Raw genomic sequence first — 25,759 nt, forward strand, 5'->3', positions numbered from 1 at the left:
CTTCCAGGTCTTAGTCTAGAGAAATTCTATTTTTGCATAATTGTCCCATAAGCATACAGTTCTATCCGTTTCTCTATGCAGTAGAGGTTTCTAGCTTTCATCTTTTTTTTTTGTTGTTGTTGTTGTTGTTGTTGTTTTTGTGGTATGCGGGCCTCTCACTGTTGTGGCCTCTCCCGTTGCGGAGCATAGGCTCCGGATGCGCAGGCTCAGCGGCCATGGCTCACTGGCCCAGCCGCTCCGCGGCATGTGGGATCTTCCCGGACCGGGGCACGAACCCTTGTCCCCTGCATCGGCAGGCGGACTCTCAACCACTGCGCCACCAGGGAAGCCCGCTTTCATCTTTTTTGACCAATCCACAGTAAAAACTTACATATTATATAGCATGCCAGTGCAAACACACACATATCTCTATCTATAAATGTTTCTCCATGTATGTTTATGCAATGGAAAGAAGAGTTTCACAGAACGTGACTTATCCTTGCCACCTAATTCATCCTCATATTTCCTATTCTTTTCTATTTCATTACAAACAACATTAGTGGTGATCCACTATAGAGATTTCAAGACCTATTAACGGTTCATGACCTGTAGTTTGGGAAAATGCTGTACCGTGTTTTATCCATACCTCAGGCCTGGCCATCAGAAAGCTACACTCTTGGACCACTTTGCCTTGATCCCCATAAGATTACATCATACCCTTAACTTATGCTGAGAGGCACTGTAAAGATAACTACTGAAAGTGATTTTATTGAAGATTGACATCATGCAGTGTCTCCCATCTGAAAATCCAGGCAATGATTTTATTTAGATCTAAGAACAAAATTTAGATTTTACTTTGCTTCACTTAAAGAATTGTGTTCTTTTCCCCTTATCAATAATCCAAATAATAAAATCGATCCTATTTCCTTTTATATTTTTCCTTTCACTTTGGCATCCAGGAAGCCCGCAGTGAAATTATATTCCCTTTAAAATTTTTATTGAAATATATTGATATATCAGAAAAGGCTTAGTCTTAAATATACACAGAATTTTCACAGTCTGAACACACCCATGTAACCAGCATCCAGATCAAGAAATAGAATATTACAGCGAAGCTCCCTTGTGCCCACTTCTAATTATTACCCACCCTCCAAGGGTAACCACTATCTTGACTTCGAGCCCCATAAATTCATCTGGCCTGGTTCTGTACATTATATAAGTGGACTCATACAGCATGTGCTCTCTTATGTCTGACTTTTTAAGACTTGGATTCATCCCCGTTGCATGAAGTTGTTCATTCTCATTGCTGTATAATAATTCATTGTGTAAATGTGCTAAATGTTACAATCTGTTGATGGACACTTGATACAAAAAATGATGTCATAAATATCCTAAAATGTGTCTTTTGTTGAACATACGTATACATCCCTTTTGGAAATATATCAAGGAGTGAAATTTCTGGGTCATAGGGAATGTACATGTTCAGCTTTTATACGTTCTGCTAAACAGTTTTCCAGTGTGGTTGTACCAACTTAAATTCCTATCAGCAAAGCATGAGAGTTCCAGTTGCTCCACATCCTTCCCAGCACTTTGTTTACATTGTCTGTCTTTCTCATTCTGGCTGGTGTACATAGCTAAATTTACTAGGTATACCAAGCCCTGTGGTCTTCAAATGAGTGTTATAACTTTTCCTCCCTTCTTCATATTTTATTCTATTTCCTTAATCCTTACTTTTATCTATTAATTTTTGAAATTTATACATTCTTATCAGTTGCCCTAAAGCCTCTATGGAACAATGTGAGGTATAAATACATACATAGTATAAACACAAATCTGAATGCTCAGCTAATGCTGCCGTTATCAAAAATCCTAGTCTTCCCTTTCCTCCAGTCCTCACCTCCAACTGGTTGAAAAGCAGTGTTGATTTTATCCTATGACCTATCTTGAATTCAACCTGTCCACCAATTCCCAGTGCCATTTTCTTTGTCCCAGGCCTTTATCTTCTCGTAACTGGACTAGTGTAATGTAGTCTCCATAGTATACATTCCCATTCTAATCCATATCCTCTTTTTCAAGCTTGTTTCTTCCCACTCCAAATTTAATTTAATTTCTGTTTAAAACGAAAAACATTCAGAAGTACAGGTGATGGCAATTTTTTCTTCTCTATCCAGTATATGAGAAGAAGCTTCTAAGGGATGAGGGTAATTCAAGCTGTGAAGACCTAGATTTCCACACTACAGGCTTGATATTAACTCAGGAGTGTGATCTCATATTCTAATGGGGACGTTGGTATTTTCTGCGTATTAGTCTTCCTGAGATACAAAACCCTATATTGGCGCAATACGTTTTTGAACTGCAAAAAAGCATAATCTGATTTCATAACACAGCAGTATGTTAACATTAAAAAAAATCTGTGCCTTAGTAAATTATTAATGTGAGAGATTAGCTCGCAGAGTCAACTTAACAAACTTGCTTTAGCTCTTTTTCCACTAACAAAAACATGCGTGAAACCTGATGACTTAAGCCTAGTTAGCTGTTGATTAAAATGTACGTTCCCTAATCCCAAGAGGTCAAACTAACCCCCTTTCTCTTTTTGCTTTTTTTTCCATGTCTCTATTTCTGTATCTAGAATCTGTCTGATATTGTGCTTCATCATGTGTGAATCTGTCTCCTCCCCTCCACTAGATTGTAAGCTCCTTCAGATCAAGGCCATATTTGAGTCCCTCTGGTAGAGGAAACTGATTACAATGTTGAAATATTAAAATATTCCCAAGTCCATCCTCCAAACACTTCCCAGGTTTTACTAATAGTAATGAAAAATGAGAAGAGTTTCACAAGCAAAGACATATATAAATGCCCCATAAATATACCGCAATTGCAGTCATTTAAAGAAATGAATGTAGGGGAATATTTAATAGCGAAACTTAGTCTAGGTATGGGACATGAAAAAGATTTCTTGGGAGTTTGTGGATTAATTAAAACTCCTTGTATTCATATTTCCCTTTTATCTTCAAAAAATGTCTTGACAAAAATAAACTAGAACTGAAGTATAAGATTCAGCCCTTGGTAAATCATTAATTGGTTAAATTGGTTTGTTTGTTTTTTTAAAGTAAGAGTGTTTGTTTATTTATTTATTTATGGCTGCGTTGGGTCTTCATTGCTGGACACGGGCTTTCTCTAGTTGTGGTGAGCGGGAGCTACTCTTCGCTGTGGTGTGTGGCCTTCTCATTGTGGTGGCTTCTTCTGTTGCGGAGCATGGGCTCTAGGCACGCGGGCTCAGTAGTTGTGGCTCGCAGGCTCAGCAGTTGAGGCGCACGGGCTTAGTTGCTCTGCAGCATGTGGGATCTTCCCGGACCAGGGATCAAACCCGTGTCCCCTGCGTTGACGGGCGGATTCCCAACCACTGCACCACCAGGGAAGTCCTGGTTAAATTGGTTTTTAACCTCCATCTCCCCTTTTAGGGATTCCTACCGCATCCTGGCTGTTCAATGCCTGCACCAAGAGTACTTCTCCATCAGGGTGCAGGGAATCTTTCCCTCCCACTGTCCCCCATAAAACCAATATTTACTTGTTCTCTTACTACTCTAGGGTTCTGCTCTCTGCCAGTATGAATGTGAATACATCTTTTAACATGTGTGAATAGTATTGATATTTTAACCTCAGCCCCCAAAAGTAAGAGTATGGTGTGAATTTTACTCCTATCTCAGGCTTGTGGTTAGTGATTTATTTTCCAAAAAGATAAAAAAAGAAATCTTATTTTACCTACTTGCTTCCTTCTTAAATGTAGAAAACAAAAGAAGTAAAAGTTCCCTTTGCAAGTTGTTAAAGAGAAAAGACTGAAACTCTTGGACCGCTTGTCTTCCCTCATACAGCAGTCTAAAAATGAAAAGTTAAAGTGACAGTGCTGATTTATTTTGTGCCATATTCCTAACACTATTCCTGGACTTATTGGGTTTCCTTTAAGGAATTACCCCTGCACAACAGGCTATTTTGCATTAACATGGCATCCCCCAGCCTTCCAATCACTTTCGTAGGCATGATGTCACTTGACCCCTACTTTGGCCTGTTGCAGTAGTGTCCGAATTTTACAGAAGAGTCACCAGAGCTCCAGAGGGGTTAAGTGACTGGTCTCTGAGGGTTAAGTGACTGGCCTCTAGGGGCAGAATTGGTCTAGAGCTCTGCCTTGCTGGAGTTAATGCTTCTGCCAGAATATACAGCTACGCTTGCTGAAGATTAAGATGCTGCTTTTTTGATCCTGGTTAGATATTCATCTCAAAGGGAAAAAAAAAACAACCCAGTGTCTTCATTCGGTAGCATTTGAATATTAAATTTTCCTTATCTGTTTCAACTTAGGAGGACTTCCTTGTTCGCTTCATTGACTGGTAATTCCTTTGTTTACTTCCCCCCCCCCCAATCTCAAGAACCAAGTCATAAGTATTAAAAATGGTTACATTAGCATTTAACTTTTTTATGAAATTCGAGTATTTTAGAAAGGGGCAAGTTAGGCAGGAATGTGTGTAGAATTTTGCATTTTAATTAAAAAGCCTCAAAATGAAATGAACCTCTGACAGTAACAGATGACTACCTCTAAAAGCTGTGTTACTATTTGATGTATGTTCAGTATTTTCTTGTGGATAATAAGTCCTACGCTTGTTTCAAGAAAAGTGACAGGACTAAAACAATTAAAAAAGACAAAGCTGCTCTTTTTTAATCATATGCTCATAAATAAAGCTGGGTTGTGAATTATTTCCAGAGAAGCAGTTGACACAGTATAAGTAAATCACTCTAAGAACTAAAGCTGTCTTGCTTTTTTTTGAACGTTCAAACCAAATCTCTATCCTAGTCCAATGATGAATTTCCTTTGACAAATAAATATTTACAAAGTATGAAATGTAGACTTTGTGCGCTTCCTAAGGCCATAACATAGTGTTTAAACTAAAATTTAATATTTTCTCTCTCCTCGAATACACACCAAAATAAGAACATAACTTAAAAATAATTCTCTCTTGTAGCAGACTGTCCATTAATCATTCTTTAGATGATATTGGCTTTGTGAGTATTCAGGTAAAAAGAAAACTAATTTCTAGATTGATCAGAAAATCTGAGAGTATTTATGGATTTGGAGAAAACAGTAAAATCTGGAGAAATAGAATTTTCTGTAACCCCCATTATGAAGTCAAGAAAGGTACATCTTTCAACAGCCTGCCACTTTCCTATGAAAATTCTTCATGTGGTACATGGCTTGATTGGGCAGATCCAAGGGTTAATTTACTTGTGATTTGAGAAAAGGCTGAGACTTCCTTTTTTTTTTTTTTTTTTTTTAAACTGTGTTGTGTGGGAGGAAGGTAGAAAGAGGCCCCAGAATGATTTCACTAATTGGGGTTTTCACCTGCTGTGAGTCTAATGGAATACAAAGCCTTATTTGTAGCTGGAGAGGAAGGCAGATTATGCAGAGTGTCAGAATTTCTGCCTAGTTTTGAAATTCCTGTTATTTGGCACCACCATTTGGGAAAGGCAGACCAATAGTTACAGCTTTGAGCTGTGGTTAAGGTGGACCACGAATGCCGTAGTCAGATCTGCTTGAACCACCGTAACTAATATCCATGTTTAGCGGGAGGTGGTGTGCTCCATATACCCGGCGTTACAGCACTATAGCTGGCAGGCTAATAGGTAACGCGGAGCAACCGCCGGGCCGGTGAGGTTAAAGAAGTGTGGCTTTATTTTAGTGAAGATGCTAAACTTCACATCTTTTCAGATGTTCGCTTTGATATAGGTGGCTCCGTGAAGCTTGGCTTTACCTGGAACCTGTTTGGTGAAATCTCTGGTTTAGATCGCGCGCGTGCGTGCGTGCGTGCGTGTGTGTGTGTGTGACGTGCTCTGTGTCCGAATGTAGAGGCCTCTTCATTTACTGGTTAATGCGAACTGACTGGATATGCTTAATATCCAGAAGATGCTGGTTTCAGAGTGACCTAAAGGGATTGTTATACGTATTTTAATTAGTACACCATGGTATCTGTCCTGACAATGACTCACTATCACTGTACGCATTTGTTAGACATCTGATTCACTGTTCCTGGCTAATACTTGTACTATGCAAAGAGAAACATGGAATCCTTATGCGTTTGCTGGATACCCGAATGTTGAAACTTTGCCATAAACTATGTGCTGTGCTTAATTGAAGCAATACCGATCCAAATGGGTTTTTATTAAATGATGCAGGTTATACTTAAGATCAGTTACAGAACGAAAAGCAGTTCAGATAGATAGAGTCTCTTGGAGCCAGAGGGAAGCTGGACCCTAGGGGGTGGTGAAGTCCCTCAGGGCCATCCCCAGGCAAGTGCCCCCTGCAGACCATTCCCTGTCTTTTCCTTTCCCTTTCTGCCCCTCATTTCACTCTGGTAAAAATCAGGCGAACGTTGAAACCGCGAGCAGCCTAAAAGCAAAAGGATGGGTTCGTGGAAGATAGGAGCAGCCTGGCCTCCGTCCTTGACCCTTCACGCCGTCCACTAAACGGGATCATCCAAACCCACACCCTACAAATACTGACAGTTCCAGACTCAGATGTCCAACCGCCTCTCACATCACACTGCCACCTCCAAGTCAGCAGGCTCCAGACTGAATTGACCATCTCTCCCTGACCGTCTTTTGCCTAACCCTGTCCCCTCCTCCGGAAAGTCCTGGCTTGGTGAGTGTTACTCATCCACTCCTGAGAGTCAGCCTACAACAGTAATCCTTAACCTTGGCTGCCTTTTAGAATCAGCTGGGGAGCCTTAAAAAGCCCAGGGCCCAAGGCCAGTTCAATCGAAATCTCAGGGTGGTGCAACCCAGGCGTCCGAATTTTTTTTAATGCTCCCCAGGTGATTCCAGTGGCGGCCAGCCTTGAGGACCATTGCCCTAGGCCTTCCCCCTCGTTCATTCTTACCTCCAATCAGTCAAGACTCCTGGAGTTTTAACATTATTGTATTTTCCCCCAGTCTCTCTCCCACTGCCATGGTTCACATCCTCATCACACCGCGGTCACCCTGTATCTGGTATCCTTAACGCACACTCCTCTGATCCAGCCCCACACCATTGCCCAAGTGATTTTTCTGAAAGACAAATCTGACAGAGCCACGCTGATGCTTAAATTCCTTCTTTAAAAAGCTCACCCTTACCTTTCAGGGTACAGGTCAAACTCTGGGTCACCACACCAGGTCCTTCTGCATTTGTCTACCTCTCTCATCTCTATCTGGACATTCTGTCTCAAAGCTCAAGGAGAGCACTGAAGCTCTTAGAAAGAATAAGCTGTTTCTTGCCTATTTACCTTCACTCCTGCTGTTATCACCGTTCATAATCATTGACTTGCCATTACCCCCAACGCCAATGGGCCAGAAACTCCTTTTGGGCCTACAGAGGAGGCTTCTAGAAATAGCTCTCCAGTGAGTGAGCCTAATCTCCTTTGCAGCTCTAACAGGTGGAGCTAACTTTCTCTTCCATCAGTGGTCCCTACTCAGCAGCCTATCAAGTGCCCCAGAGGGTGGCTTTGACTGGGTGGGTCCCTGTTTGGTCTGGGTCCTGGGAGAAACGGTACATTCAAAAGTGGTCCTGGAAGGGAGTGTAGTGAAAAAGGCTGTTTACTAAAATCCGAGCCGTGTAGGAGAAATAACAAGGGCAAGGGGAAGGAACGGTTTAAGGAACCTGGAGCAAGCTGTTGTTATAGAAATGACTGTCCCACAAGGCTCGTGGCTGGGGGTAAAGAAACTCGGCCACTGCCGGGCTCAAGACGAACAGGAGGGAGCTTGGGGAATAAATACCCCAACATGTCTCTCTCCTCCTGCCCTTTCATCTCCTGCTACAGGCCTTTCATCGTTACCTCCCATTGGCTGAAAGGGAAAGGAAGCCAGTGGGCAAGAGAGCCTGATTGATGCCATCCACAGAGGTCCAACATCGTGGGCCACACAGCAGAGTGGAAAAGGGCAGAGGATAGAGCTGGAAGGAAGAATGGGGAAATGCCCGGCACAGGCCCTTAGGTCAGAGAGGCTCTCATTTTTCTAAGTACCTACAACATTTAAGTGGCTTAAAAACGGGAGTTTGGTGTATGGAAAAATTCACTAGGTTGCCTTCCTAGACCTTATCTTATCTCATTCCATCCTTACCTCTGTTTCTAGCAAATTGACTCTCCTCCGCCGTCAGCCAGCAGTGAGATCACTTATGAGCACACAAGAAAAATACAGATCTTCCCCCAGAGTAAAAGAAGCCACTTCTCTGGGTGGCAGCATGACCGAGTGGCTAACAGCACGGGCCTTGAAACCAGGCTCCCTAGTTCCCATCCTCGGACTGCCACATTCTAGCCATGGTATTGAGGACAAGTAGCTCATGGTAGGTTTTTTTTTTTTTTTTTTTTTTTTTTTTTTTTTTTTTTTTTTTTTGGTGGTACGCGGGCCTTTCACTGCTGTGGCCTCTCCCGTTGCGGAGCACAGGCTCCGGACGCACAGGCCCAGCGGCCATGGCTCACGGGCCCAGCCGCTCCGCGGCACGTGGGATCTTCCCGGACCAGGGCACGAACCCGTGTTCCCTGCATCTGCAGGCGGATTCTCAACCACTGCGCCACCAGGGAAGCCCATGGTAGGTTTTAAAAGCAGGATTTCAACTTAAGTTTTTTTATGCTGCTCTCATATCTGTGGTTTACATCAAAACAATAATAATAAGGAGGAAGAGGAGAGCTACTACCAGTAGGCACTTAATGTATTGTCATACATGGCATCACTCTATAATTCATATATGAAATGAGGATATATAAATTATGTTCTTTTCTTAATGTCTTTCCCTAATAAAACAATATTCATAATCTAACTGAAATTAACAACAAAGCAGTCACAGTGAGGCACATGTCATTACTTTCTTTTTTTTTAATTTATTTATTTTTTTACTCTTTGGCTGTGTTGGGTCTTTGTTGCTGTGCACGGGCTTTCTCTAGTTGCGGCGAGCAGGGGCTGCTCTTCATTGCAGCGCACGGGCTTCGTTGCGGTGGCTTCTCTTGTTGCAGAGCACAGGCTCTCGGCGCACAGGCTTCAGTAGGTGTGGCACGCAGGCTCGGTGGCTGTGGCTCATGGGCTCTAGAGCACAGGCTCAGTAGTGGTGCATGGGCTTGGTTGCTCCATGGCATGCGGGATCTTCCCGGACCAGGGCCGAACCCGTGTCCCCTGCATTGGCAGGCGGATTCTTAACCACTGCGCCACCAGGGAAGGCCTGCCCATGCCATTTCTTAATAATACTTTCTGTATTTAATTTCTAAAACAACATCAAGATTTGGGAACAAGCCTTCAAGTGCCTGTAACTCCAGTCTAAAAAAGAACTTAAAGATGTATTTTTGAGGATTGCCATCTGTCAAATTTAAGAAAAACATCGAATAGTGATTTCTAATTTTCCATTTTTTTTCCCCAATAAATTGTTTCGAGTATTCTAGCTGGACACTGAGAAAATAGACTTGAGCATTTATATTTTAGAGAAACATATCAGAACTCCTGAATCTTGAGCAGGTAATTTAAAAGTGTAAAACAGACAAAGAGAAAAAAAAAAACAGAGAAAGACAATGTATCCTATCACACAGGTGTTACAAACCTTTAGTTGATTGATTTCTAATATTTACAAATGCCCATGCTGGGAGGTTTGTGTCTTTTCATTGGAATAGACATAAACAGTATTTAAGGGATGTGCTTGATACATTGACACAGAGATTAGAGATTACGTCACTGAATGACACAGAGATTGTCACTGATTAAGTGCAAAGGCCACCACTTCCTTATCACAGAACACTAAACCTTCTCCCCCAGTCAAAGATAGGGGCAGATGTAGAATCTCCAGTAAGACCAAGGGACAGCCTCACCCAAAGCCAGTCCTAGCGTGCCCCCCCCTGCCCCCCAGACCTTAAGAGCAGCCACGTCCACAACTCACTGGCTCAAAATGACTAAAAGATAGCAGTAAGGTCTCAGTTTAGCGGGCAGAATGCCAGAAGTGCCCTATTTGCTTTAAAATAGCAACACCAATCAGATCTGAATGCACGTGTCTTCCGTGATAACATTTACATTTGTATTTGGTTTGTCAAGGGTAATGAAGAAACTTGGCACTCCCTTTCCCTTTGGTTCCTGCACTTTATTTTTGCCTCTTTTTTATTTTTGCCTCTGTAGCAGACGGTAAAGGGAGATTGATGTCTAGAGTCCTTTCAGCTCGAACATTCTCTGGGGCTGGGGGAAATGTTGAGGGGAAAAAAAAAGAGGATATTTAAAAAGATAAAGGGGAACACTTTTTAAACTGTAAACTGAAGTAGAACAAATCAACCAGAACAGAGAGTGAAAAGGAAATGGTTGAAAGAAGATGAAAAGAAAAAGGCCAACAAAATAAATGGACAAAGGGGACAGTGAAACCACTAAGGGAGTTTATCTGAAAATACCCTTTGGACTCTAATCGAAGATATTATGAGAAGGCTGAGAAAAAATTTTGTGCTAATGAAGGCTTTCTTCTCTTCAGAATATTTCCAAGCCTGTGAGAATTTTGCATACTTAATCTGTGTCGTCATATTGCAAACTCTACAATTAGAAATATTTGAACTACCAGGCCCTGTAACTTTTCCAATGGAATGTTCCATTGGAAATGGTTTCCTTTTAGATTTCTCTAAAGAATACTAAAAGACCACACCGTGCCACACCATTGGTGGTGGTTTTTATTTAAAGAGTCTATACCACTGGTTCTCAAACTTCAGTGTGCTCGAAGTTTCTGATTGAGTAGCTCTCTCTGGGCTGGGGCCCTGGGGAATTTTCATTTCTAAGAAGTTCCCAGGCGATGCTGCTACTGCTGGTCCCAGGACTACACGATGAGAACCACTGCTATATCACAAATACACAGACAAATGCTTCCTTAAAAGCTCGTTTAGCCCAGGATGAGAGGAACCTGAATGTCATGTCCTTACATCTCCACCAATTTAGTCTTCAATTGGGTGGGGGGCGACGGGAAGGCAAGAATTATGCTTGTGAAATTTTTTTTTCTCTTTCATTCTCTAAAAAGAAAACTCTTGACCCACACACTTAATTATCTGCGATGAAGTCATTTGCACCTAGGTCATGTATTTAGGCAACAAGTAGTCTTGCTGGAGGTTTTAAGGGGGTGCTGGCAGGGCGGTGTGCGGCTTCCAGGTTCCCGGCACTACCTTAAATCTCCTCCGTCTTTCCTTCTTTTTCTCTTCTCTTTCCTTTCGGTGTTGAAAGCCCCGACTGCCGGGTCTCGGCGAGTCCGGGTTCCCAGGGCGCTCGGTGGGGGCGGAGCCCGGCCCCGCCCCGCCCCGTCTGCCCGCAGCGCCCCCTCCCGCGCGCCCCGCCCTCCCGCCCGCTAACCCGCGCTGGCTCCTCCGCAGTGCTTTCAGCTGCGAGCCTGGGCGGCGGCGGCGGCGCTCGACTTTCGGGGAGCCCGGCGGCTCTGGGAAGCTCACTCCTCCGCTCGCGCCCTCCCCCGGCCGCGGAGCCCTTGCAGCCATGAGGGAACAGCTCAAAGGGTAAGTGCAACGCGGCGCCCTCGGATCGCCGCAATCAGTGCACTTGTGGCGCCAGCAGGGTGCGACCCGAGGCGGCCAAAACTTGGAACCGCGCGGCGGCTGGACCCCCGGTGTCCGGGCGCAGGGGCACCTCCCCCGCGGGTCCCCGCGGCGCCGCAGCAGGTGCGCCCCCGGGGCTTCCCTCCGGCGCCTGGCTCGCTGGGAGACGCTTCCCCCGGCTTTGGGGCGGGCTCGGAGAGAAAAGGCTGATGTCTCGCCGTACCCGGAGGGGACAGAGTGTTCCCCACGCGGGGATTGGGGCCGCGGGAGCTTTCTGCTCCTTCCCGGGCTGTCTGTGTGGACGTGAGCCAGACAGGCTGTTCCTAAATCGTCGCACGACCTCGCAGAAGGAAGGGGCGCGCCAGGCTCTACCTTCCATTGCGCTGCAAGTGCCAAAAGGTCAACTTTCTGCCTGATTTCTTCCGAGGATTCCAACTGACATTTCCCTCGTTGCATTTTATACTGTGTTCGTCCCATGCCCCCAAACTTGCGGAAATCGGGAGAGAAAGGAAAAGCAATTAAAGCCCAGAAGTCAAGGATTTGACATAGAGGATTGAGGGTGTTTTTTTTTTTTTTTTTCTTTGCCCTCTGGGGTTGAGTGTGGAGTCATTTCTGGGTGCCCTTCTCTCGCTTTTCTCCAGGTGTTTGTGCTTGTCTTTAAGCAAAGTTTGTCATTCCCGATCCGATCACGGCACTGAAAAGGGCAGGACACTGTTTATCTCCGTTAAATTTGGAGTTAAGTTTGAAGCTTGAATTGAAAGGGTTTAGTTGCCTGAGGGAGACATATTATTAATTATAAAATACTTTAACATGAAAAAAATTCATCCAGTTTAATAAGTGACGAACCGAAGTTTTTAAGTGAAATAAACATTTGTGGCCAACAAGCTCTTCTTGGTCTCTCTGCTTCTTTACCCCTGTCTCCTCTCCTTGTCACCCCCCTCCATCACCCTTTTCTTTTTTGCCTAGATGTTTTATTTCCTTGTCCCAAATCCCCTCCTTGGAGGATACGGCTGCTCTTGGAGAAGCAGAGGAGCAAATGAAAGAAACAACATGGGTATATGAAAGGTTTCTGACCCTTGATCACCGTAGAATTGGTTTCAGTCCTCATTGTTTGATCTTGGATTGGACACGACCCTGAAGTGAAATTGCTTTGGCCAAAGTTGAGGGTGGGTGGGAGTTAAGCCCTGAAAAGCGAACAGAACGGAGGACAAGTAACAGCTGGAGCAGTCACCGAGGCAATCATCGTTGCCCTGCCTTGAGCCAAGCAGAGGAAAGTGTTACCAATTCCAGGTAACAAGAAATGGGGACTAGAATAGGATTTCTGATGCTTAGACTGACACCCCTCACCCCCTACCCACAATAGCAGAAACTTTTAAATATATTTTCCCATTCCCCCCCTGCCAGTATTCCAGCCATGCAAGCCAAGTTCAACATTCACCATGCAAATGCCAAGGTTTCTGTAGAAAGAGAGTCTGATCCCCAGATTAAAGGGAAATGATTTTGTGTGTGTGGATCAATGGGCTTCAGATTATATATGAAGCCAAACTCTAATCCTCTGCAAATCGCAAGAGAATGTTACCTTTTTATATCACTGCATAGCGATTAGTTTCCTCCCTGGGAAGTAGTGGAAAGATATTTTTTTAAAAAGGCAACTGTTTGGAATATTTTCAGTACCGAATAACAGTGGTGGCAGAAGAAATCTTATTTTAATTAGGGAACTGCCATTTTCCCGGGGGGAGCAGTAGAAATTTGTTACTTTTTATAAGTGTCGAATGTTTGTTTTTAAAGAAACTAAAAAAGCAGTTCCAATAAGTCCGATATTCCAGCACTGACAGCAGGAACAGCTCTGAGGCGGTTAGAATAACCTTGCACACTACTTGAAACTAAAGAAGGTGAGAGAAAATTTAAATTGTGTGGTAGGAAATTAGGTCAGCCCTGTGCTCAGTGGAGTAATGCTTTAATTTCTTATTATTGACAAGTAGGTGTTGCCGGGGTCTTTTGTCATATCCAGTGATTTTGTATTTTAATTTGTTTCCAGTTCTTACCACAGCTGAAAATAAAAGGGGAAAGAGAGATTATTGTAGCTTATACACATTTTTTTTTTTTAAAAAAAGGAGGGGAAATCAGAGTTTGAAGGCTGTTCAGAGAGGCATATCTGATGCCAGGTTTTGGAACCATCAGGGCCAAAATCAGTAACGTTTTTTAAAAGATTTAAAGGGCGTTTTAAGGATTATTTATGAGGCTGGTTTCTGTGTTAATGCATATGTAGAATTTTGATCTATGTTGAACATCATTGTTTTCAGGAAGACTGAACAAAGATGTAACCATTAACTTGTGAACAGGGTCTGGAATTGCCATTCTGGTTGGATATGGTATATGGGCAGTGCATTTCCGATGTGAAAAGTGAAGTGCAGAAAAGAGACAGTAACCAAAAAAACAGTACCACCCACCCTTCCACACCAGCTCCCCAGCACGGCGTATTTTTCTATGTTGTCTGTGTATTCCAGGTGAACCTGAAGTGCTTCTCGTGGAGCTACTGAGAATCCTCTCCTGTTTTTGAAGATAGGCAGAGTCAGAAATACAGCTGTAAAACCTGTATTGATCACAGACCAAAAGTTGGTTTGTTCTATAAGGTAGACTATAGATAGGAGTTATGCACATCCATGTTTACCATTTCATCCTGTTCATACTCGTTTCCTATCTGTTTAGGAGGTTAAATAATGTCCCACCAGGGCTTTGGATTCATCACAGATTGAAAATACCCACATACAGTGAAGTGACTATTTGGTTCATCATATAGTTACCCCCAACGGCAGAGTCATTTCAGCTCTGTTGCCAATTGTTTTTAGCATTAAATGATTAAAAGATTATTTTCTTTTCTCGTTTGGAGGATTAGTCACCCCCTTTATTCTTTTCTTTCCACTTGTGCTCACTTCTTTCACTTACTGCCGGTTGTAATGGAAGTGAAACTAACTCGGCAAAGGTGAACTAGAAATCTGGTTTTCTAGTTACTTTGCATTGCTTAAAAAGAAAAGGCTTGCGTGTTGGAGGGGAGGAAGGTGAAAGATTAGCTTTTGGATTTGTTTGAGTTCATTTATCTAGGTTATTCACATACCCCAGAATCACAACCAATTGGGAGAAAGAGTGAATACCTAGAAAGGACTAACTGGTATGTGTTAGCACATGAATGGAGTGCAGAAGTAGGGGCTTAGAATTTCTTCCCTCCTCCAGTAAAGGACATTTCAATTTAGCTATGGACGGATGGATTAAATAATAATTTCTGAAATCCCTTTCGTAATTTTTAACCACTGGAATACATTCCTTAAAAAAGTGGAAGTGTAGGTATATCAACAGTCATGAAATCTTTTTTGGAGGGAGGGAGCTACATGAAGCTCCCATTCAGTCTATGTGGGATTCTCCTGTCTCTCGTAGGCAAGTTTCTCTTTCCTTTTGGAATCGCGTTTGGTACAAGTTATTTCTTGCCGGTGTTCCTCCGATTTGAAGTCCATTACAGGTGGTGGCTTTTCAGACCGGTTGTCTCTGTCAGGTTAGGTTTTTCAGCTCAGCCAGACGTTTTTCTGCCCATCGATTGAAGATGCTACAATCCTCCCACGTGTGGTAGAGATGGGATGTTATTATTACGTAGTGTGGTAAGAGCCTGTACATGTGGACTCATGTGCTTTCCCCCTTTTCTCCCTTCCTCCCTCCCTGGTGCTCACCTATGACGGCCTTTGGAAATGGCAGAGGTCGAAATGCAGGGTGGTCTCAATAGAAGGTAACCTTTCCTTGCTGGACACTTGTGTATGGAATTGGTACACAATCTCTTTCGGAGCTAAAAAAAAAAAAAAACCACCCGAGAATAAGCAACACTTTTTCCATGAAGCAGCAAGCTGCAGCCTCCTTGTGCTGTGCATATAAAGTACCAGTCTCTCCCACCCCTTCTCCAGATCATAAACCAATGTGGACATGGGGCTTTCAGAAACCCCTTAAAGCATGGACTGTATCTTTTGCTTGTCTTGCTCTGTGAGATTTGGATTCTACTCTGGTACATTCCCTCGACTGACTTACTCCTCAGCCGCAAAGTGTCTCTGTGGAAAAGTCAAACAGAAACAAACAGGTTTGGAAGAGACTGAAACAGCCCTTCCCCAATCAACGCTGTCTTGTACATTTCTTTCACTAGCCTTCACCATTCAGTTGCTGAATAGTAAATATCAGAGGGATGGTCTCTGAAGTTGCACACTTCGGGGAATTTCCGCCTGTTTTTTGTCATTTGTGATTGTGTTCTATTTATCAAACCACAGTAAATGTTTCTCTCTTTTGCTTATTTTCTTGAAAACAGAGGTAATGCACATCGAGTGTTACTCTTGCCCTCTATGAAGCGTCTTAGGTGTGGCTGACTTAACCACAGTTGGATGCTCATCTATATTATAATCAATTAATGAAAGCTTTGCTTTTAGTGGGCAGTAATTTGGGGGCCGCATAATAACAGAAATGACCACATATTGAGCACCAGAAGGTATCAGTCTCTATCAGCTCGTCCTATATCAGCTCATCCTTTAACGCTCCCAGGGAAGCGGGCTGGCCCCAAATTTCACAGCTAGTAGGCCACAGAGCCAGAATCCAGTCCTAAGATTTAACACCTGCACTTGACATTGTTGGCCTCCCTAAGCTCCTCTTTCTGTGTGCAGCCGCTGTGCTTTCTGCTCCCCTTGAAGTGTCCACGTTTAAGCTATTTCTCCTCTCTCCACTCCCGCCTTTCCCTCAAAGATAATGAGTAGTCTCTGCTTATGAGCACTGAAATATTGTTCAGGGCCGCATTTTACTGCATCAAAGCCCAGTCAAGTAATCCCCGAAAACTGGAAATACGATGCTATGGTGATTTATGTAGATGGGCCAAAGTAAGGAAAAGTATATGTAGTTATCTCTCCTGGGTTTATTCACGGAATCGAATGCCGAACAAAGGTGTTTTGTTCTTTCTGTGGCAGGAGCTGATAGCCAGCAAACACACTTAGCTAAACTTCAAGAAATGGAAGAGAACTGTGAATGCTTCATTCAGGCCCAAGTAAACATAGGAAAAGGTGCGGTGGTATATAGAGTGCCGAGTTAAAAAGACATTCTGAAAGTAATGGTAAGAGGGAAGATACAATCTACGAGTCGGGCAATGGATGAACCTTAAGCCGAAGTGAAATACAGTCATCATAGAGATGAGATCTGGGTACGGAGAAGAAAGTAATGGAAAAGCGTCAGGGACAGTGAAAGCAAATGAGAACTGAGGCGATTTATTTATTAAACTGATGTCAGTATCTCTTTGACAGAGTTGAATAACACTTGTCAGTGTCCTTTCTGTATGTTCTGAATTGGACAGCTGAAGAAATCCTGATTTTTGATTATTGAGTACCTAACAAGGTCGTTTTCTTACAGCAGAAGTGCATCCGACTTGAGGGTACAAAAAAGAAACAAATGCTGGTTACCAAATAATGATCATATTGCTTTTCCTGTTGAGAGCAAAGGTTGGGGTCTCTCTCCTTGTAAAATAAACATTCGTCACTGCAAGATGGAAGGCCTGTGAAGTAATGAAGCCAGATGAGCCAAAGGCATACTGCGCTTTTTTTTTTTTTTTCTTGTCTCCTTTTCTCCACTACTCGTTCTAAATTCTAAAGTCTCTCTTTGTATTTTATGTTTTAGCCACGAGACCCAAACAACTTGCTGGGACCATCCCAAAATGACAGAACTCTACCAGTCTTTAGGTAAGGACATGGCCCTGTTTCCTCCAGGTGAAATGACAAATGACTCGTAGGATAAAGTAGTTGGTAGCGTGCAAGCCATTTGTCATCTAAATACATCACTAGATTGTTTCGGGGTGAAAGCCGTGACACCTTTGTATTCAGAATTGACAGTCAACTTTCTGTTTTTCCGAGGTTGCTTACAAATAAGTTTGAGGAGTGCACTGGTTCCCGAAAACTCAGTATGTCTGAGAGGGCCAAAAGGTCTTGCTAGTTTTCTTTTTTGTCTAAAAGGACGGAAAAGATACTTGCAATTGAAGGCTATGCTTTCCCGCCAAAGAAAGAAAAGGGTTTCGAGTTATTCTTACTGATTTCTTCCTTGTGAAACCAAGAAGGCACTTTTGCCAGGCCATGAATGCCGTGTAAAGGAATTTCCTGCAGTCACTCCGTGCTCCCCATTCCCAAGCCTGTCTGGTCGGCAGCATGCATGCTCCATGAAAGTCCACTCTATACCATTTTCGATCCCTCGGGAATAACCTGAAATGAATTACTTCACATTGTAACTAGTTGTTGTTTTAATTTAAGACTCGTCATGCTGTCTCTACTACTCAGCATTTTTTAAGTGCCTTTTTGCGAATGGACATATATACAGACCGAAATGCGTGAGGTGAAACCTCTTTGGGTTTTAAGTTATGTGACAAAAGCCCATGGGAATCAGGGTGCACCAGCATAAATTTTGGATGTGTGTGTGTCCATGGATCTGTGTGTAGCTGCTGCTGCCTTTCTCTCATAGGTTCCCATTGGTTAATGAATTGCAGCTATAGAGACATTAAGGCATGGAGTAGGAGGTATTAGCCCCCCCCACCCCCCAGATATTTCCCTAAACTCTTTCCAATAAGGACCTACTGTATAGCACAGGGAACTCTGCTCCGTATTCTGTAATAACCTAAATGGGAAAAGAATTTGAACAAGAATAGATACATGTATATGTATAACTGAGTCACTTTGCTGTATACCTGAAACTAACGCAACATTATTATAAACGATAGAAGTTCCTTCTAGAAATCTGAAAAAATACAAAGCGTGAAAAAGAAAAGTCACTTATAATTCTACTAGCCAGAGATACCAATACATTTCAAGTAATATTATGTCAGCTCAGTCTAGCAGTAAGAGAGAGAGAGAGAGTGTGTGTGTGTGTGTGTGTGTGTGTACAGGCACATATGTACACACACTCCCTTTTAAAAACTTAAGGAAAATCAGGATCAGTTCATTCTCAATTGCTACATTTTCAGCCCCTGCAGAGTGTTTCTGGCTTTTATGCTGCACCGTTTAGACCACAGGTGGAAAGCTTGAATGCTTATATTTTGGCAAGTGAGAGAATGAGACTTCATCTGAAGTGGGCATTGGCTGTGCTAGAAGAGCTAGCCCAGTGCTCTCAAGACTTTGGATTTTTCAAGACAAACTAGAAATCTTTCAATAAAGAGCTCGTTGAAACTGGGCCTCCTGCTTATAACCTCTGGTGTACATAGGCTCAGCCTACTTATAATTTTTTCTACTCTAATCACAGTGATCTCTAGTTCTAATATTTTATTTGAAAATTATAATTACTATAGAATCAATACTTGTTCATATTTTTTAAAGTTTAAAAAATATAGACAAGTTAACAAAAAAGAAGTCATCTGTAACCCACCTCTTAGTTAACTAATGTTTAATAATCTAGTAGGTATCCTCAAAAACTTCTTTCTGTGCATACATTTTTACAAAAGTTGGGTCGTGTTGTTTTATAATCAGCTTTTATTCACCTAAAGGTAATGTACCATGGCCATCTTTCCATTTCATTGCATTGTACTCTCTACCAGCTTACTTTTAATTACTCTGTAATGAGAAATCACAAACATGGTTGATAAAAAGCTAATTATGAACTCTCAATGAAGAGGTGTTTGCACCTTCAATAGGAATTAAATATGCTGTTTATCGTCATATTTCTAAAGTTCTCTCAGTAGGTCAAATGCGGTGGTAAACTCAAAGCTGGTAATCTGGCATGATTTGTAACCTTGGGCAAATCACCCGACTTTGGAAGATAATGGAATTTTACAGTTGCAGGGAAATTTAGAGCTCATTTGTTAACAGACTTTTTCTTTCATGAAATCGACTTAATTGAGATCAGTTATATAGATTAAAATGCTGCCATCATTAATATGTGGTCAGTTCCACCACCAGCAGCCGCTCCCCCCCACCACTTTGAAGTTTTGGTTTTTGTTATCCTGGCAACAAACATCTTGGAAATGAACTAGGTGTTGAAATTTGATTTTCAGCTTTCAAAACTTATATTTCCAATATTTTCGTTATAATCACATATTACTTGGGCTAACTTGTATTCAAATGGTGACACATGACATAACATCTTCCATTTATTGAGAACGTACTGTGTGTGCTGCGCATGGAAATGTGTGCGAGCAACCATCGTGCCTGGTAGATGTCGCCAACAGCCTTCTTTCACAGGGCAGTGAAGTCAGGCGCAGAGAAAACCCTTTGTCAGGGACACACAGCCATATGTATGGCTCTACGCTGGGATCTACCCCAGATCTTCTGTTCGTGTTTGCACTTAGCTCATTGATATTATTAACTTAGCAAAGTATGTCCATGTAGATTACCACGCACCTGCTACAAATAGGTACAGATTGACAGTTTTACCTATGGAGAGACAGTTATTTGAATGGTATTTCTGGAACAAACCATTACATTGCTAGAAATAGTATGGTGCATTCCTGAACGGTGGACACTCTGCCTTTCCCCATTGCCAGGCACACGTGGAATGATTGCTTTAGTAGTTTGTTGTGTGTCTATATCCCTGAGATAACCTACAAGTGTTTCGAAGTTGGAATATAAGCATAACATACTGAAAAGAAGCCTTTAATTTCTTTTTCCTCTTTATATATTGGCATATGTTTTTCCTCACGAGGTATCCCTTTAGGTCCAAGTTGCTATTTTGAACTGGATGAGATGGTTGGAAGCCTTCCACTACACTTAGTTCGTGAAAGGTATCATGAAAGCAAAACTGGTCTGGTGTGGTCACGGTGTTAGACCATACCTCGGGCCCTCTCCTAACGGAACCTGAACCTCTTGTCTGTGGTGACAAGTTGAAAATATCAAGAAGTTGCTAATCCCCACCATAGCGCCAACTCCAGACATAACTCTACTGTAGAAGCTACAGTGGCTCACAGCATGCAGGAGATGTTACACACCCCTAAATATTGCCCACCTCTGAGGGGATTTCCATGTTTTTCACGTGATCTGCCCCTGACCCTCCAAACACCACAGTATTATAAGCCAGAGTCATTTGGTAAGGACCGAAAAAGTAGGACTTGGGCATTAACTGATGGAAGGCTTTGGTGTTACTCGAAGTGTTAATCTTAGAGATCTCTACTTAGTAGAATTCTAGGTGATTTTTTTTTTCTTCCTTTCCTGACTTTCTACAATGAGTTTATACTATTTACAATGAGGTATTTAGCAAAAAAACTTTCTTCATCAGTACCCCCTATCCCATTCCTTAGTGTCCCTACAGCTCTAATTCATCAACCAATGAGAACCTGTGACAGAAAAGCAGCAATAGCCATACACACACACACACACACACACACATGCATACATCACACATACGTATGCATATAAAAAATTTATGCTTAAGTCCTGATTCCCATAAACTTTATCAGGTAAATGTAAACACAAGGGGATCACCTCATGCGTCGTTAGTCTCTAAATATGTCCGTTCACAAAAAGCTGACTTAAAAAAAGTTAGCCTTGTCTTCTTTAGCACTACATTTTTTATTTATTTTTTTATTTTATTTTATTTTTTTTTGTGGTACGCGGGCCTCTCACTGCTGTGGCCTCTCCCGCCGCGGAGCACAGGCTCCGGACGCGCAGGCCCAGCGGCCATGGCTCACGGGCCCAGCCGCTCCGCGGCACGTGGGATCCTCCCGGACCAGGGCACGAACCCGCGTCCCCTGCATCGGCAGGCGGACTCTCAACCACTGCGCCACCAGGGAAGCCCTACATTTTTTATTTAAAAAATGTAAAAGAATTCATTTCAGGTTATTCTCAACAGATCTGTAATGGCTTTTTTGTGTTTTCCCCGTGTAGTTAGGCTGTGTACCCACTCAAAAAATTCCAGGTTATGAAGGAAAAAATTGTGGGGCTCCCACACAAACACAAAACGAGGCATAGTAAAGAAATAATTTAAACATTCACAGACATGACCTGACAGTCATTAGGAATTGGAGCATTGGAAGGTCTCCAGAAAATTTTTTACGCAACGTTAACGGTTTGGCAAAAGCACTGTCTTGTTCGCACAGAGAAGAAATCAATAAGAACAACTCGAAAACAGTTTTTTCTTTCAGCATTTTTCTCTGACTACCCCCAATGTGGCGGGGTGAGCGGTATATAAAAAAATTTCCCATATCTTTTTTTACGTGGCCCTATTATCCTTATCCCTAGAATGAGGGTATTGGACCCCCAAGTGTTGAGGAATTTTGTTTTTCTCTTGCTTTGGGCGGGGGTGGGGCAGGTTGTTTCCCGAACTTGCTGTGATCATAATTTTCAAGAAGTACCTTTGGCTGGTTCTGCAGACAAATGGATTTCTAAAAATTTAATCATTGCTATTTTTAAAAATGCACATTCTTGGCAAACAAGCAACAGGGAGAAGATCCTGCCGTCCATCCCTGTCTTACAGGCCAAGTGAGACAGGCTGATATCAAGTAGGGAGGCTCTCTGGAAATATACCTGCGGGGCCATCTATTTGCTGTTGAGAAGGCATATTCTTCCTCATTTCTGAGAAGTAATAATATGTTCCATTCATGAGGTGAATTTCAGATTTCTATTAGCATCTTTACAAATGGAATGGCAAACTGTTGTTCCAAACGCTTATCTTGGTGATTTTAAAACGTAAAGCTCTTTAAGGCACCGGAAGGCATTTTAAAACTCAGTAGATGTTAGATAGTAATGTGCTCTGGAATTTATTTTGAAATACTAATATACTATTGATTTATATGGAGTGCCGTTATATGATAAAAAGCCTCTCATTTTCTCACAATTTATGTCTAGGTTCTTAAGTTCATCACTGAAATTTTAACATTAAAAAAAACCCATTCCCCCCCACACCCATATAATATGTGCTGCTTAAAAATACTTTTAAAAAGTATTTCTTAGTCTCTCTTGGGCTCCCCTGGTGGCGCAGTGGTTGAGAGTCCGCCTGCCGATGCAGGGGACGCGGGTTCGTGCCCCGGTCCGGGAAGATCCCACATGCCGCGGAGCGGCTGGGCCCGTGAGCCGTGGCCGCTGAGCCTGTGCGTCCGGAGCCTGTGCTCCGCAACGGGAGAGGCCACAGCATTGAGAGGTCCACGTACCGCAAAAAAAAACACACAAAAAAACCAAACAAAAAAAATCTAGATGTGCTGGCTGATCTGACATTTCTTATCCCAATTTCCTTTTCCTTCTTTGAATCCCTCTCACCACCAGCTTTTTTTTTCCTCTAGGGGTGTTGGTTCCCCTCTTTTCCTGCGGGTCTGGCATTCTCCAGAAGGATCTAGCCCCTCTTAGCTGCTGCCCCAATTCTGGAGCCCACTCTCCATGATGCGTCCCCAAATGATGCAGAATCTCTCAATTTTCAAAAATGGACTTATAAATGTTTTAGGAATTCTTAGGAAAAGTGGTCTCAAAAACCCTTGTGATTTGAAGGCAGTCTGTCAGCACGTGGCCCCAAGCCTCATGTCTGTTGCCCGAGAAGAGCTTCAGAATGTTCAAATGAGGGCTCAGTTCTGGGGTCTGATGGGTCTGAGGCTGGTGTGATTCTTCAGCAGTCCTAGTTAAGAGGACCACCAGTCAAGTCAAGAGGCTAAGAGCTTCTTCGGGATACATCAGTGTTGTTATTAATAAATAATTGCAGCTGCTCAGACAGAGTTGGAAACACTGCCGTACAAATCCCCTACCTCTTTCCTCAGTTTGCCAAGAGGAAGGAAAATAAGTTCGCTTATTCTCTCCCTCTTTTGTTAGGCTTTCTCCATTCCATTAAGTATTCCCTCCTGAGGATGCTCTACCGATTGCTTGGGAACTGCGGGGACTCTGAATGACTATGAATTCCTTCTGCATGGGGAGCGTGTCCTAATGGTTTTCCCAGCATATTTTGTAAACTCAACTGTCCTCAACCAAGTGACTCAATGTTTAGCATTTTCCTTCTCTTATCTCTAGTTCTTTAAGTATTGCCAAGTATTAAAATTTCCGCCTCTGGATTTTCTACTACCGTAGGGCCTTGAACTGGAAAGAATACCTCAGTTCAGGTCCCAGCTTTGGTGTGACCTTGAGCTGGTCCCTTGCTTTCCCTCAGTCTCAGATTTCTGGCTTATCAGGTCGGGCAGCAACCTTCCATCTCTAAGTGTCTGGTTTTAGTTTAACTTCGGACTGGATTTGGCTTGGCCTTATGAATGCTGTGCCCAACACCCACCCCAGTTTCCCTGTGTCCCCACCAGCCTGGAAGATAGGACTAACAAGATCACTGAATGAGTAATTTTTGTACTTTCATTTCTGTAGCACTTTACCGTGTGCAGAGAGCTTTCAGAAGTCACCGTATTTAATCTTTACGCAGCTGTAAATTAGGTATATAGGTGGCACATGACCTGAATTTTCTGTCATTTTCCGATCTCCTGTCCTGCCATCTGTTTGAGTAGGCTCCTGTTTTCGATTTAGAAAATTATGCTATCATATGAGTGGATGGGGCAACTGTTTCCTCCTCCTTTCTATTTGGACTTGAGCAGGCTGAGGCGCAAGACTTGCTTTGACTTATTCACACTGACATATGGGTAGAAGATAAGGAACCAAGTCCAGAGAACACGTTTTATGGCTCCTAGTTTGCTGTTCTCAAAGGAACATCCATTACTTGTAGCATGATTTATAGAACTGCTTTATCAGCATAATTAAGCTGTGGAATCGCAAATGACATTCTTTATTCCCTAGCTGACAAAGTTAACACAGGAGATTTACTCAGATTTGCAAAACAGAAGGCATAAGACCTTAAAGCTGTTATAAATGTTCTTCGTTTATGTCTATCCTGCTTATAAAAGAGAAAAGAGAAATAATCTGTTCTTTTCACTTCAGTTAGAATCGATTGATTGTCCCCATTTGTAACAGAGAAATGTAATCTTCGAATCAAAAGTTATGGTGTTTTAATGGGATATTCTTTTATAATATTCTTCTTGTTCAAATAACTTGATTTAAAGCTTCTAATTGAAGAACATAAATAAATAGATGTTTCTGAATTGCATCTTGCAAAGCTTATTTCAGAAGGAAACTCAAAAGGATTCTCTTTCAGACTTAGACTCGTTTACAAGTGAGAAGAGCTGCCAATTTTCTGGTAGTTTACTTGATCTAAATAAGAGGAGCATTAAGGTTACACCTGCAGCTGTGAGAAAAGTGCTGGATGTGTACAATTTTATGTAGCTGGGTCTGCAGAAGACAATTTTTGCACACGAAGTAAAGGCGTCTAAAAACGTGTCTGCTCTTTTTCAGACATTTCCAATATTTCTTTTTTAAGCACACAAGTCTGATTACCTCTGTACGTCTCCCGGGAGCTGCAGTTTTGCTGGAAAGAGATTTAGAACAGTCAGAACACTCACATAAAATAGATAGTGAGTTCTTAAAGTCCATACTCTCTACAGTAGTAATAAAGTGACCTAAAAATATTCTGAAAGAGTCTCTTACGACACAGTGGATGAGTCATTAGCTTATTTATGAATTGGTGTTATTCTGTGAGAATGTTTCAGAATTTGCCATTCCACAAAGTCTTGATCCCTTGCACAACTTCAGGGAAGTCCTTGTGCCCCCTCATAAATTGAAGCTTATGTAACTGGGACGTACGCTATATATGAGTTTGCGTTCGTGTGCGCGCATACCGGCCTGCACATATATTGATATGTTTGCATACATATTTTTTTATCAAGCATTAATTTTGGTGGAAAGTGCTTCATTTTATATTTTGCTTTCTAGTTCTGTAGAAAGGCTGTCAGTTTTAGAGCAGTGCTTCTCCAGCTGGTGAAGGACAATTGTTTTTAAAACATCCAGTATGTCAGGGACTTTGAGGTGGTCTTATTGAAACTGACGAGTGTACACTCACATCACACATAACTCACCGCACAAGTTCAGCCGCACTTGACCTAGTCTGTACCTTGTTCCGTGAAATGGACCCATTGATTACGCGTTTGGATGTCATGGCAATGTCAAGGTTGCTATGAAAGTTGATTAACACATTCCTAGTTTCTGTGTGTGTGGAAAACTGTACTTTGAGTAGCACTGTTCTAGAGCATTTAATTTTTGAAAGTATACATGTAAACTCAAGTCAGGTGACCTTGGGAGAGGGTAATTAACTGACACCAAACAAGAACACCTGAAAAATGTTATTTATGGATTTTATCTCTTGCCAGTTGAGTCAAGTTCAGGCAAAGGAAGG

At 42.4% G+C, this 25,759-nt stretch overlaps 1 protein-coding gene across 23 annotated transcripts in view; it reads left to right on the plus strand.

The window, feature by feature from the left end:
* Window positions 1–25,759, plus strand: part of DMD (dystrophin) — a 2,551,447-nt gene that overhangs the window by 2,388,767 nt on the left and 136,921 nt on the right. For 18 of the 23 annotated variants that reach the window (XM_067023689.1, XM_067023685.1, XM_067023692.1 and 15 more), the window contains one exon: window positions 17,228–17,289. In XM_067023689.1, the coding sequence (XP_066879790.1) occupies window positions 17,228–17,289 (62 nt within the window). Of the gene's footprint in view, window positions 1–11,329; window positions 11,504–17,227; window positions 17,290–25,759 lie in introns of those variants that run through there. The other 5 variants (XM_067023707.1, XM_067023705.1, XM_067023709.1 and 2 more) reach the window with 3 other exon arrangements.

This window comes from Kogia breviceps, chromosome X, assembly GCF_026419965.1.
Source record: "Kogia breviceps isolate mKogBre1 chromosome X, mKogBre1 haplotype 1, whole genome shotgun sequence".
In the NCBI taxonomy this organism is placed as follows: domain Eukaryota; kingdom Metazoa; phylum Chordata; class Mammalia; order Artiodactyla; family Physeteridae; genus Kogia; species Kogia breviceps.